Here is a 12,860-nt window from a genome sequence, read left to right as displayed (position 1 = left end):
CAGCACTGCACGTCAGCTTTGTCTTGTTTGAGAGCCTTGTTTGTTTGCACAGCCACGTTACAACAACAGGAAGAGCTGATGGCATCTGGGTGCATCCCACCAGCACCAACCAGTAGCACACCAGTGAGCAAAAAGCAAAATGCACAACAGGTCATGAGATGTGTGCTGGAATATTTTGTTCTCGTGTGGGCGCTTTGATAAGGATGCAGACAGGAACACGGCGTGTGTAAGGGATATAGAAAGAAGCCCTGGGTGCGGGGACCGAGGGCCGTCCTGCCACTCTCAGAGGACGACAGAGAGCAGCAGAGGTGAGTGAGGCCACTGTGTGAGGCCAGGGGCAGGGGGAGCACCCAAGGGTGCTGGCAGGCCTGCGGCCCAGCAGGTGTTTTTTGGGCTAAACGTTGAGAAATTCGCCATTTGTTTGGTCATTTCTGAAAGACTTTGGAGGTCTCAGGGTTGTGGACAACGGGCAGGCTGCACTGGAAGAAGCCCCCCGCAGTGCCAGCAGCACCGCGCCGAGCGGGGGTGCCCGTGACTCAGTGCCGGTGGCGACGGCGCCTTTAAATGGTCGGGCAGTGGCCCCCGGAGCTTCAGTTGGCCGCCGTGCCGTGCCGTGCCGTGCCGTGCCGTGCCGTGCCGTGCCGTGCCGTGCCTCCCCACTATCGCGCACCGCGCCTGCGCGGCCACCGTCGGTGCCGGCTGTTTTCCCGTTGGCGCCGTACTCCGCGCAGCTTTGTCCGATCGCGGGCGGTGGGGAGGCCCGGAGGGGTGGCGGGGTGACCCCGAGCCGCCGGATACGAGAGGACGGTGGGCGCAGGCGGTCCTTAAGGTGGATCGGCGCTTAAGGTGGACTCGGAGTTAAGGTGGATCGCGTTTAAGGTGGACTCGCCGCCAAGCCGCGCCTGCGGGGCGGGCAGGGCCGGGCTTCGGCATGGGGAGAGGCTCCTGAAGCGGCCGCCGGAGGAGCAGCGCCGGCCGTCCTGAGGAGGAGATGGGGGAGGCCCGCTGCTGAGAGCCAACTTCTCCCGGCCGCCAACGATGAGCAGCGCGCAGCCCCGCAGGCAGAGGCGGCCCATGGACGGAGGCGAGGCGGGGGAGCGGAGCCAGATGCCGAGCTGCCGAGGGGCTGACAGGAGAGCGGCTTTCCCCCTCCAGCGAGTCTCCAGCTCCTGACTGCTCACCGGGAGGAGGAGGGGGGGGGGGAGGCCGTTCCGCCGTCTTTTGATTGGGAGAGATTTAATTTTCTTTCGAGGGAGCTCCTCCATCACCGCCAGCAGCCCTCAGCGCCGCTTCCCGGCCCCGAAGTTGTCCCGGCCGCGGTTCCGCCGCCCGCAGCGCCATGGAGACGGTGGGGAAGTTTGAGTTCAGCAGGAAGGACCTGATCGGACACGGAGCCTTCGCCGTCGTCTTCAAAGGCAGGCACAAAGAGGTGAGCGGCCCTTCGGACGATTTTTACCGTGTTTTTTTTTTTTTTTTCTCGCCTGGTTCGTGCCGGGCTGAGGGCAGCGCTCCGGGTGGCGGCGAGGCCCGCTTTGTCCTCGCCTCCTTCTCGGCGCGGTTCTGCCTCTCGCCGTGCTCCACCGGGAGGGGAAGCGGCTCGATGGACAGCGCAGGGAAAGCCAGCTTGCTGCGGGCCTGCCGGTGTTAGGTCTTGGGATAAGCCGTGGTTCCCACAGCGTTTATTTCTAGTGGTTAAATAAAGGGATAATCGTCAACAAAACCCCAAACCTCGGGCTTTTCTCCTTGTGCTGGCACAGCTTGGGACGAGGCAAGTCTGAACATGCGTTGGGGCACAGAGCACGGGCCTTTTCTGGTGCTGCAGGACGCCTTCCAGCAGTGCCAGCACCCTGATGGAGGCTGCTCACCTGGCCTGTGCTAGTGGGGAAATGCTCTTTGAATTACACGTGCACTTTTCTGCTTTCAGAAACCTGAGCTGGAAGTAGCTGTGAAATGCATTAACAAGAAGAACCTTGCAAAATCACAGACTCTGCTGGGCAAGGAAATTAAAATCCTTAAGGTAAAGGCCGACAGAGGTCTTTTTCCTTTTTCAGTCTTTGTTACTTATGCCCTTTGTTGCTCTGAGCTTATTGTCTTTGTTTAATTTTTTCTAGGAACTGAAACATGAGAACATCGTTGCCTTGTATGACTTCCAGGTAAGTACATTCAATTATGGCAAAGCATTCTAGATATGGATGAGGTTGAGTGGAGTTTTTGGCATTTTGGTTTTTTCAACAGATGTTTGTAATCAAATGTATGTGTTCTGGGGAAAAGGCCTTCTCTCAAGATAGTGGAAGCTCTGTTTTCTCTGTTCTCCTTGGACAGTGTGACAGATTGTGTACGGACTGTGCTCTGGAGGCTAGACCTTCTGCAGCTGGGAGTTGGGGTGGGGACTCCGGTTCTCAGGATGCTTATGCAGCAAAGTGCAATGTGATGGAAGCTCTTAAGTTCTTAAAATGTTAGAAACAAAACTTGCAGGAATTGCTCTGGGCACTCCTGCCTCTTGTTTTTCTTTCTCTGGTCTGAAAGTTTCATTTTTCCCAGACAGTATAGAAGTAGCGTGAGCATGACTTTGTAGCATATGATTGCCTCCGTTCCTGAGGATTTCCATCAGCGTTTTTCTGCTGTCCTTGTGGCAATCAGTAAGTGTTTAAAAATTGCGGCAGGCATTTTTAGATGACTGTGGTTTCCCACAGCTGATTTTTCCCTCAAAACCAGCTCTATCTAAAGGGCTCTGAAACATGACTGCTCCAATGACTTTTCTTTCCCCGGAGCGTTTTGTTAACCTCGTGGCCTAGCAGGGTTCTATTTCTCTGGCATTAGCGATGCTTTCTGTGAGGAAAAACCCTGCAGGATCAGAGCGTGAAACGGAAACCCTCAGTTTGTGGGCAGATAGGACGGAGGGCGGCCTGGGGGACGCGGCCTCAGTACAGCGCCCGGCGCCGGGGGTCCCGGCCCGGTGTCACGAGGCCGGTGTTTGTTGACATTCCTCCTCCTCCGCCGATTGGCTGCGGCGGCTTTGCGTCAGGCGCGGCGCGACGGCTGATTGGTTGGCCCGGCCGCAATGCCTGCTGGGTGTTGTAGTCCCCTCCCCCCCCAGGCCCTGAGGCCTGAGGGCCGCACCGCCCCGTGCCCCTCGGCCGGGCGGGTTCCTGGAAAACGAAGAGTGTGACGGTGCTGAGAGCGGGTGGACGGGGCGGGGGGGGATTGGGGTGATCCAACAGGGAGGACTGGACGCTGGGAACAGGATCGATTCTTGGAAATGCCCTCTGGGTGATGAGAGGCCACCTGTTCGCTACCCGCCCCCAGGCTGAGGTGAGGAGCTGGGGCGGCCCTGAGCGGAGCTCCTCGTTACGGGCTGGGCTGTGTTAGCAGCCAGCACCGGGCACGCTGCTCTGCGGCCTGGCTGGCTTGGTTTGTCGGGCAGAATGAGGTGATGTAGGTTGTGTTGGGGGGATGTGGCACTCCAGGCTGTGAGATCCCCCTCTGTTGCCCGTTGGCCTGTGACCAGACCCAGCCTGCCACGGAGTCGCGTGAGAGAAAATTACCTGCAGAGGTAATAGTGCAGTGCTGCGGAGGGCTGGCTTCTGCTTGCCTTGCCCTTCCTCTGTGGGAAAGACCATTGCTTATTCATCTTCATTCATAGCTGCTTCATTCATAGATGCATGCATGTTTACCCTTGCAGATGTCACTGTGGCAGTTGCCAGCCCTTCCCGGTAGATTTTTCTGAAGCTGTGGGGGTTTATTCTTCTATTACGACATCAAAGAGCAAAAAGGAAAAAATAGCTTCTGCGAATCTTACTGTTGCCCTGTAGCTTTGTCTGTCACTGTGTTTTGTCTTCCTTTTCTCTGCACATCCTCTCAGCAGTGACTTGAACATTTTGTCACATCTTTCTTGCATACAAGGAAATGGTTGCCTAACCCACAGTGTCTGTAAGTCACTGATTACACCCAGTGATGCTTTCATTTACATTTTCCTAGTTACGAGTTAGCACTAAGCAGGCCTCATATAAATCAAGATTTTTGATATAATGCCAGATTTGCCTCAGACAAGCACTCGTAGAGCTGATATTTAATACCAACAGCAGCTCACACCATTGCACACATTTACATTTATTCTTCAATCTATGAAAAAATTGCCATGTTCCTCCTTGGCTCATAAATACTGACAAAGACCTATGACACAATATCACAAAATAAGGCACTTACAGGGGATAAATTAGTACTGATGAATGGTTCATGCACAGCAGTGCAGTGTCTGGACTTTTATAAATCCCCTTGCTGGAGTCCTAAAAGCAGCACCATTATGTGAGAGCGGCTCACAAAATGAAATATGCATATTTCCATTATTATGTGCTCATATATTAATGAGAGGTGCTGTGAGTAGTTGAGGAGCCTAAAGAGAGAACCCCTGCTCAAGAAAAGGATAAACCATATTTTGTTGCACTTCTGAAAGCACTCAGTTTAGTGTCTGTACAGAGTTGTGCAGCAGATCTTTCCTAGGCACAGGAGATGTTTGGCATAAAGTGAAAACCAGATTCTTCTCTGTTCAGGGTGTGTTAGTAGCTACTGAATAGCTGCTCGCTCCTCGACTGGCTTGCAGAGGTTGGGATTTTCCAGACTGCTGCAGTTGAGAGGAGCGCAGTAATGCAGGCATCTGGAAAGCAGGAGTCTTATTACTCTTTCAAGAGAGCCAGTGAATCCTTGTTCATTAAGGTGGAAATTAATGACAGCAAGGATGCAGTTATTTCCACTGTACAGGATCTTGGTTTGGAACAGGTTTCTTACAGCATGAACTTTAAAAGCAGCGAGGATCAGCTCAACCTTTTGTGCGTGCCGACAGCGAAAGCTTGGCAGCGTGTCGTCTGCTTTATGAGTCTCACTTTTGTGTGTGGTTTTTCTTTTTTAACACTGGATGTTGAATCTGAGTTTGGTTGTAAATTACTTGAGTAGTTAATAGGGTTAAATGATACTAAGGTAACTTTTGAACTTGTTGGATCCTGAAAGGACTGTGAGCTGGACTGCTTCCTCTAGCACTGTTTTCTTCCCTGTGCCCCTCTTGTACCAGGAGGCTTGGTTGAATAGGTGCCAGCTGAAGACATAATGTGACTGTTGCAAAGCAGCCATAGCCCAGCTGCCCAGGGCATGCAGGAAATTTGCTGTTCCTGGATATAAATCATCCTTTGGATGTTAGAAAGCATTTTCCTATGTGAAATGGGAAGAAGGACCACTTTTCCTAGGTGTGTGTTCTGATCTGAGCTTCCTATGGCACCTAAGCTATGGCTGATTTTGTGGGAGTATGTATATATGTGTGTGTATATATATATATATATATATATGCATATATGTATTTATTTTTTTTTTTTTTGTGAGTCTGGTTGTAGAAAAATAGCTGTTAATATCACACAGTTTCTAATTCAGCCTTGGTTACCTGAGGGTCTGCTTTCCATAATTTTATCGAGTTGGTACACTCATCAGCTAGGGATGAGCTCAGAGAAATGCTGAAATCACTCGTGCAGTAAAGACTCACCAAAAATATTTCTGCTGGGGTGACTGTATCACCTGGAGCACCTGCTGAGGAGTCAAGGACCAGGGAATTCTTGCAGTGCAGTTTTTCTTGTGCACGTGGATTCGGGCATGGGGTGGCAGAACAAGCATTCCTTGGCTGAATGACTAGTTCACCTGGGCTGCTCTTTGGGGCCAAGCTCTACAAAGCTTATTTCATTGTTGCTTTCCATAAAATCCCTATAATCAATAGGATCCTGGCCTTTGGGACAGTGATGTTATGCTCTCTGCTTCATCATCCTTTCCTGATGCTGCCTCTAGCTGCCAGTCCACCTCCTGTGTCCCCTGGCACTGCTTATTGAGCAGCAGTGTCCTTTGGTGTGCCCTCCAGCACTGCTCGCTCCTGCTGCAGTGCTTTGCTGATCTGCGTGCTGCCAGGTGAATCAGTGGTGCTGCAGTGACACCTTCCTCACCACCACTTGTGCCACCTCACGTGGGATCTGCTGTTCCTTGGGCATTACTCTTTGGGTGCCATGTCTCAGGAGACAAGGCTCTGCTGTGCCACTGGGGGTGACTAAGAAGGCACTCTTTGTCAGGCAGATCACACTCCTGAGGTCAGGCAGGCTGCCTGGTTAAATCCTGCTTTAATTCCATCCCTGAGCGAGGCTGGCACGTTGCCTTGTGAGTGGGTGTGCAGCACAGGCTCTCCCGCATGCTGCCGAGCAATCCTCCTTCTGTTTGTGCTGTGGCTGAGGGTGGTGTGTCTGCTGTCTTGCTCTGTCAGCATCCTTGCATCTGCTGGGGGGTGTCACTCTTACTGAAGATTGAGTCTGCCTTAATTTAGAGCTAGAAGGGGGGAAAGGATGGAAAATCCATCTGCCCTCTGCCAGTAGCTCTGTAAGATGGCTGAGAGTTTAGTGAATCAAAACGCCTATGTTTATGGCAAGTAGAGTGTTTTACATCTTGATCTTTGTTTTATGTTACACTAGCTGAGCACTCCACTGTGCAGGTGACAGAAACATCTAGCAAATGCTGACCACTAAATATAGACCTTAGAGGAGTCATTGAACTTTTTTTAGAGGGAGTGGCTTTGCTGCATTTCTGAAGTGATGATCCCCGTTTTACTCATCCTGTATGTAAAGCACATACCTGTGTTCCTCTCACATGATCAGGATGTCATGGGAGAGCCAGCAACCTGAAAGGTTAATAGCCTTTAGAGCTCCCGTGGAAGGCAGCATTACTCAGACTATGGTGAAGGATTAAGGAATGTTTCCCAGGAGTAATTGGAAACTGGTAGGCTGCTGTGTTCACAGTTTGACAGCAAGGCTCTGGTAGCAGCTGAGGTGCTATTCATGCAGCTCTTCCTTAAGCTTCATCAGTGTTTCCTTTAGGAAAATTTCCTCTGGGCAAGTCCTTGTGATGGCTGAACACGTTGGGTTGGAATGGGTGAAGCAAAGTGGTGGAAATTTGGAAGATGGATGGGAAGAAGTGCCTCCTAAGTATGTGGGCAGGAAGAATGCCCTGAGTGATGGCTGAGCAGGACTGAACTCAGTCTATCTGCCAACAGATAACTTCAGAGCTTCTTTTGTGCTGAGCACATGGCAGAGAGGTGCTTTAATGGTGTGAATGTGTCCTGCTTTATGGTGTGCAGGCCTTAAATGCCACCATAAATATGAAGAGATGCTCTCGAAAAGCAGAGTGAGGATCTCAAAGCTGCCTTTGCTTTAATACTAAGGCTGTTTTGGGGGGAGGGCTGAGTGAAATAAACCAAATTCTGCATCACTGGTGGCTTAGGGCAAAAATATTCTGTCTGGCTACAGGAACACCTGGCTTGTCTCCTAGCATCAGAATAATGGGAGGAATTAGGTCAGCAGAGCTGGCTGGCGTACTGAAGTCAACCAGACAGTACCCTGCAATTGCACAGAATGAAAGATGCTGAATTTCAAGGTTTGAAGAGATCTCACTTAGCAGTGTGTTACATGGGCAGGCAAGGAGAGGCCTGCCAGCCCTCTGGGTATGCCTTGGTGCTGCAGGGTGAGACGGTGCAAGGCAGAGCTGCAGTGTGCTACTCGGGAGGTTTAAGGCATATCTTTTGTTTCCTTTGTGAATGCTTTGTGATGTCGCTGCAGGCAGAGCTAACAGTTAGGTAACTTTCTCGTGGAGGCTTTTTCCTTTTTGTGACTGATAGTTATTTTCAATTTAACTGGCAATTGTAGCAAGTGTGTTAAAATGTACTCCATTTTCATCACTTTTGAAATGCTGTAGGTTAAAGCCCTGTTTCTCTGGCTTCTGGTAACTGGATATATTTCCTCTTAATTTAAAGACTGTTTTCTGAAAGAAAACCCAGACTTTTTCTTTATGTTCCTTGTTACAACGCCTTTGTGCTGTGAGTGTATATCTGCTTTCCTAAATGGGTATGAAAAGGAAGCTAGCAAGAGCCAGCTAGTCATGCAGCAGCCATATAAAAAACAAAAATCCAGTGGGGGTTGGGCCTGTGGTTTCTACAGTTGCATAAAAAAAAAATCTCCTGCAGGATATCAGATTAAGCATTTATGGGATTTGCTATTAAAAAAAATCCAAGCTGTTCCCAACTCTATTAGTAGAACTGAACTCACTGATTCTAAAATCAAACTTCCAGACTGAGTGGCTTTGCTTGGACTTGAACCTCCCACAATAAGTATGCCTTGGTGAGTTTGACTCCAGCTGAAGCCTTCAGCAGTGTGCCAGACCCTTGGTGTGCAAGGGAGCAAACCTTAAATGCTCATTTTATAAAGTGGCTGTGTTATAAAAAAGAGATGAAGAAAAAATATAGAAAAGCAAATTGGATCTTCAGTATCTTGCGTTCAAAACATTGAAGTCTCTTCTCTTGCCAGCATTAGCACAGTACATTGCCATGTGCAATGAGGCACTTGCTTTTGGTTCAAAGAACCTTCCTGAACTCATCCTTGTTAGCAAAGATAAACTACATTTGCCATTCCATGTCAGTATGTCCCAGCTTCTCAGAACTCTGCTACTTTTCCTCTGTGGTCTGTGACATGCGGTGAGGCATTCGCACTGCCCTAAGAGCCAGCCAGCCAGAGACATCAGCTGCTGCAGGTGACACAGCCCTACCCCCAGACGGTGCTGTAAGAAGTGACTGTTTCTCCGGTGTCCCAGCAGCAAAAGTCTTTAATTTGCTGTGGTGTATGCCTCTGGTCTCACCTCGAAGCTCTGCGTCTTGTTCAACCTGCCACTTCTCTCTGCTCTTGTGACATCAATCCTTGGTTTGGTTTCTGTGGTTAACATCAGATGGAGCTTGCAGCTTTGGCGTGCTGTGCTGCTTATTCTGCAGAGAACTCGCGTGCCCCTGAAGGAGCTGTGCTCTTCTGTTTGGGCTCTGCAAGTGCTGCTGTTACGTCATTCAGTGAGTGCTCTGCTTGGTGGGGCTTGGTTTGGAACCTGAAGTGATCCCTTCATGAAAGGGAGCGGTGGAGTTCCTTCAAATCTCAAAGGCTGAGCTGTCTTATAGCCATCCCACTGTTTCTATTAGCTGCCTGGCAAACTGTAACTCCACAGAATTGACAGTACCCTGTTCATTTTTATGTGTCACGTAGTCAGACTTCAGGACTGTTGCCAGGGGATTTGACTGTATGGGAAGTATTTTCCCTCCCTTCCTGAAGCCTGTGCAGAACCAGAGGATGGGTCTCCTGCTGTTCATAACCTGCACTGAAGTATGAGCTGCCCTGAAACATCTCTTCTGTTTCATATGCAGAAAATAGCATAGTGCCTGGAATGGAGTAGCACTGGCCCTTGCAACTTGTCGTGATACTATAGAAATCGTACCTTCAGCATGGTGCCCACAAACCTCTGTGCTGCAGAGCCTCCCTCCTGCTTGCCCTGTATGTTGGCTGGTGCTGCAAACCCTGGAACAAGCTGTTGTGTCTGTAGGAGCAGAATGTAGTTGAGGGCTGTTGTAGAAGTCTTTGGGCCTCTCTGGGTCTTACTTTTGTCACTATAGGATCTGCATGAAGGAACTGGGAGCCCTTGTTCTCTTGATAAGTCAAAGATGTGCAGATGGTACTGAGCTGGTTAGAACACTTCCCAAAGAGTAACAGCAGGCTTTATTGCTGGACTCAGATCTCCAAAACAAGCAAAAATACTGAGTAGGCTGTTGCATGGTGGCATTTGTTGGTTGCTTACCATCTCCTCAGCTGTGTTTGTGTGACTGCTGCCACAGCCCAAAGCTGCTCTCTTCATTCCAGTGTGGCCCTGGCACAAGAGGAAAGTGACCACTGCTTCCTTATTATGGAGCAGGACATTGTTGGCTGTGCAGCTTGAATCCTAAAGCACTGTCCTAAAACACGCTTTTGTCTGGCCTTAAAGCTTCATGTGGGCGTAAGAAATTTTTTGTGGTAGTGTGCCTATGTGCAGAGAGGAGAGTATACTGGAGAGAATATGAGACTGCTTGAAGTGTTCTTGAGTTCTTTACTGATAAAGTTCAGAAAGAGTGGAGAGAGGGAGCAGGGCCCAAGGACAGGAAGGCAGTAGGCTCTGAGTTATTTTTCATCTTTCTGTATGGGCTCAAGAGGCATGTGAATGTCTCCTACCTTTTTGTTTTAGATCCCTTTTGCATAGGGTGAGCACTGGTGGGTGCTCCCATAACTCAGATTAATGTGCTGTTGTCTCTTATCTTGCTTCCATTCAGATAATTGTGTCAAGAGATAATCCTTGCATAGCATGAAGGTTTTCCTTTCCTCCTCAGAGATTGCTGTTGGGAGACTTTTTCTTCTCTTGAGAACTGCAGGTTCTGCCTGCTGAGCCCAGCTGCCATGAGAGCCACTGCCACAGCAAAAGATTTTTTCTCCAGGTGTCTCTGGTGTAGCAGGTGGTGTCTGTAAAGCCAAATTCTGTTTGTTACAGCTGATGTTCGTGACTCAGTGCTGCATTGAGAAGAGGGATGAATAGAGCTCCTATGCCAGAAGGGCACAGCTTCATGAGAACCTGAAGGATGCAGCGTGCCTCTGTGCTGAGGTTCTGTTGCAGCAAGGGGGGGAAGTGGCATTTAAAACAAACAAAACCCCTCAATGTTAAGCTTAGCTTTCAGTTGGTGTCAACTTTATCTTCCACTGTCCAGTTAACCCTGTGTTTTGTTTCCGTTTGGCTGGAACAACTGGTGAGGTTTAGCACTGTTCACAAAGGTCTCTGAGGCGATTATCTTTGCTTGGCAGCTGCTGCAGGTGCTGAGAGACAGCATTAGGCAGCACATGGCGGTGATCTTCTTGGAGGTACAAAAGAGGAGCTCCTCGCTGGAGGGAGGCTGACCAAACTGGCACTGATGTGCTTTTCTCCAGGATGGCAACAAGAATGGTTCTGAGGACTGGAGTGCATGCATACTTCCTCCTGTAAGCAGAAGAAGCCTTGCCAGCAAGGTGGTGTGCAGCACATGGATGTAACACACAGCAGTGCTCATTTTCCAAATCCTCTTTCTGCACCCTATTCCTCCTGGAAGAGATGAGTTACGTGAGATGGAAGCCATTCTTTGCAGAGTTGTTACCTCAGCATCTGTTACAAGGCTGGTTCCACGCAGATGGGTGAAAATACAGCACAGTTGTGAGGGTTTTGGAGTGTTGTGTAATTAAACTTTTTTTTTTTCCCCTCCCTGAACATCTTTCTAAATTTGGTAGCAGGCTAGGAGCTGGGGTAGAGCACAGGGAAGGATTTCTGTGTTTCCTCTTGCAGCCTTTTTAAGCTGTGGCAGGAGGATGACTAAGTGTGGGTACACCCAGATGTTTCCCTTTGGACACACCTTAAGACAGACTTTCCAAGAAGAGGATCATGCCACCTTCCATTGTGGGTGGAGAGAGAATGTAAAGGGAGACAGGATTGCTGGGCCTCAGCATCGCTAACCTCATCACGCTCAGTACCTCAGTGGGGGACCTGAACAAATGCTGTCCTGAGGTGATTTCTGCTGTGTTGCTAAATGAAGTTTCTTTATTTCTTTGTCCTCCGTCAGCAGATGTGTGTTATTTGTAGACAGTAGAGCCTGTTGCCTGTTTTTACACTCAATTAAATTGTAACTTCACTTCTTGGGCCTCTGCTGAAAGAACTGCAAGTCAGGCACTGATCCAGACTGATTAATTATCAGCTTGATGTCTTTGGCAGAGGCCTTTAGTGTTGTTGTTGAGTGCAGGCAGGGCGCTGCTGGAGCACTGTGAAGAGAAGTCAGGGTGTCATTTCTGTGCAGGTCCATAGGCAAGTGGCAGGGCTGGCCTTGGCTGCAGGGCTGGCACATGGCAGTAAATTGTCTGCAGCACTTCTTGGACATAAGCCTCTGCAGAAATAGAACAAACTGTGATGTTGTTCTTGTTACTGGTGTGGAAATGAGTTGGGCCTTTTGATGCTTTTTAGAGAGACTAGTAGCCTGCAAAGTTTGCCTCATGGTGTTTTGTTTTTTTCCCTGCTTGTTCTCCTAATGAACAAATCGTAAGTGCCATGAAGGATAAAAAAAGGGAAGAAATAGTTTTTGCTGCTGAATCAGCTTAAGAGAAGTCTATCAGCCCATTTGAGAAAACAGAGATCTCTTTCCTTGCTTGTTTCCTTTATTAGCCACTGTAAGCTACTGGCTGAAGGCTTGTGCCAAGCATGACTTTGTTTCTAGGGCCCTTCCTGAATAAATGTTTAGTTTTTGTGGTAAAATTCCTACGGATCTGTCTGGTGAGTCTTGAAATGCTGAAGTTGCAAATAGGAAGTTGTCGCATCCCTGCTATAGGCAGCTGTGAGCTGAAAGTGCTGGAGCCGCAGCGGGTGTGTGCACAGCGGGGTGCTGGCGGCTCAGTTCATGTGGTCTCTGTGCCCACAAATGGTTCTTCGTGATGGAAGTAAAGTTGGAAGGAGGTGGGCTCCAGCACTGTGCTCACGGGTACCAGCAGCTAGCAAACTGTGGGAGCTGACAGTCCCTGCAAAATACCTCTACAAAATAAGCCCTCTGCAGTGTGTTTGGTGTGTTGAGTACTTGGTGTCGGTTATTCCATTCTGCACTGCTGCTGTGATACATTCTGCAGTTTGTTAATGTAGCCACAGAGAAAACCATGCTTCCAGTTCTCACTTGTGGGCATTTTTCCAAATCAAAGGAAGGCGATTTCGGTTCCCACCAGAAACAATGGGTATTGAAGACAAATTTGGTGAGGCTCATGTTGTGCATAATCAGCAAAGAATGTTCCCCAATAAGACTGGGATGGGCAAAGGGTGCTGTTGCCAGCAGATGGTTGGGGAGTTACCTCCTCTCTTTTGATTCTTGTTGGGCAGCGCCTTCTTATCTCCTCACCCTGTGCTGTGAGATGAATCCACTGCAGTCACTGTTGCTGGGGAAGTTGACCAAA

At 49.3% G+C, this 12,860-nt stretch overlaps 1 protein-coding gene across 1 annotated transcript in view; it reads left to right on the top strand.

Moving 5' to 3' along the window:
* Window positions 1-1,336: 1,336 nt before the first annotated feature.
* Window positions 1,337-12,860, top strand: part of ULK1 (unc-51 like autophagy activating kinase 1) — a gene marked incomplete at its 3' end in the record, with an annotated part of 69,523 nt that continues 57,999 nt past the window's right edge. The window contains exons 1-3 of the mRNA XM_079543853.1: window positions 1,337-1,429; window positions 1,925-2,017; window positions 2,112-2,153. Coding sequence (XP_079399979.1) covers window positions 1,340-1,429; window positions 1,925-2,017; window positions 2,112-2,153 — 225 coding nt within the window. The 5' untranslated portion in view covers window positions 1,337-1,339. The remainder of the gene's footprint in view (window positions 1,430-1,924; window positions 2,018-2,111; window positions 2,154-12,860) is intronic.

Source organism: Tetrao urogallus (assembly GCF_951394365.1).
Source record: "Tetrao urogallus genome assembly, chromosome: 17".
Lineage (NCBI taxonomy): Eukaryota > Metazoa > Chordata > Aves > Galliformes > Phasianidae > Tetrao > Tetrao urogallus.
The sequence above is the reverse complement of the archived record's forward strand: the minus strand, read 5'-3'. Positions and strand labels throughout refer to the sequence as shown.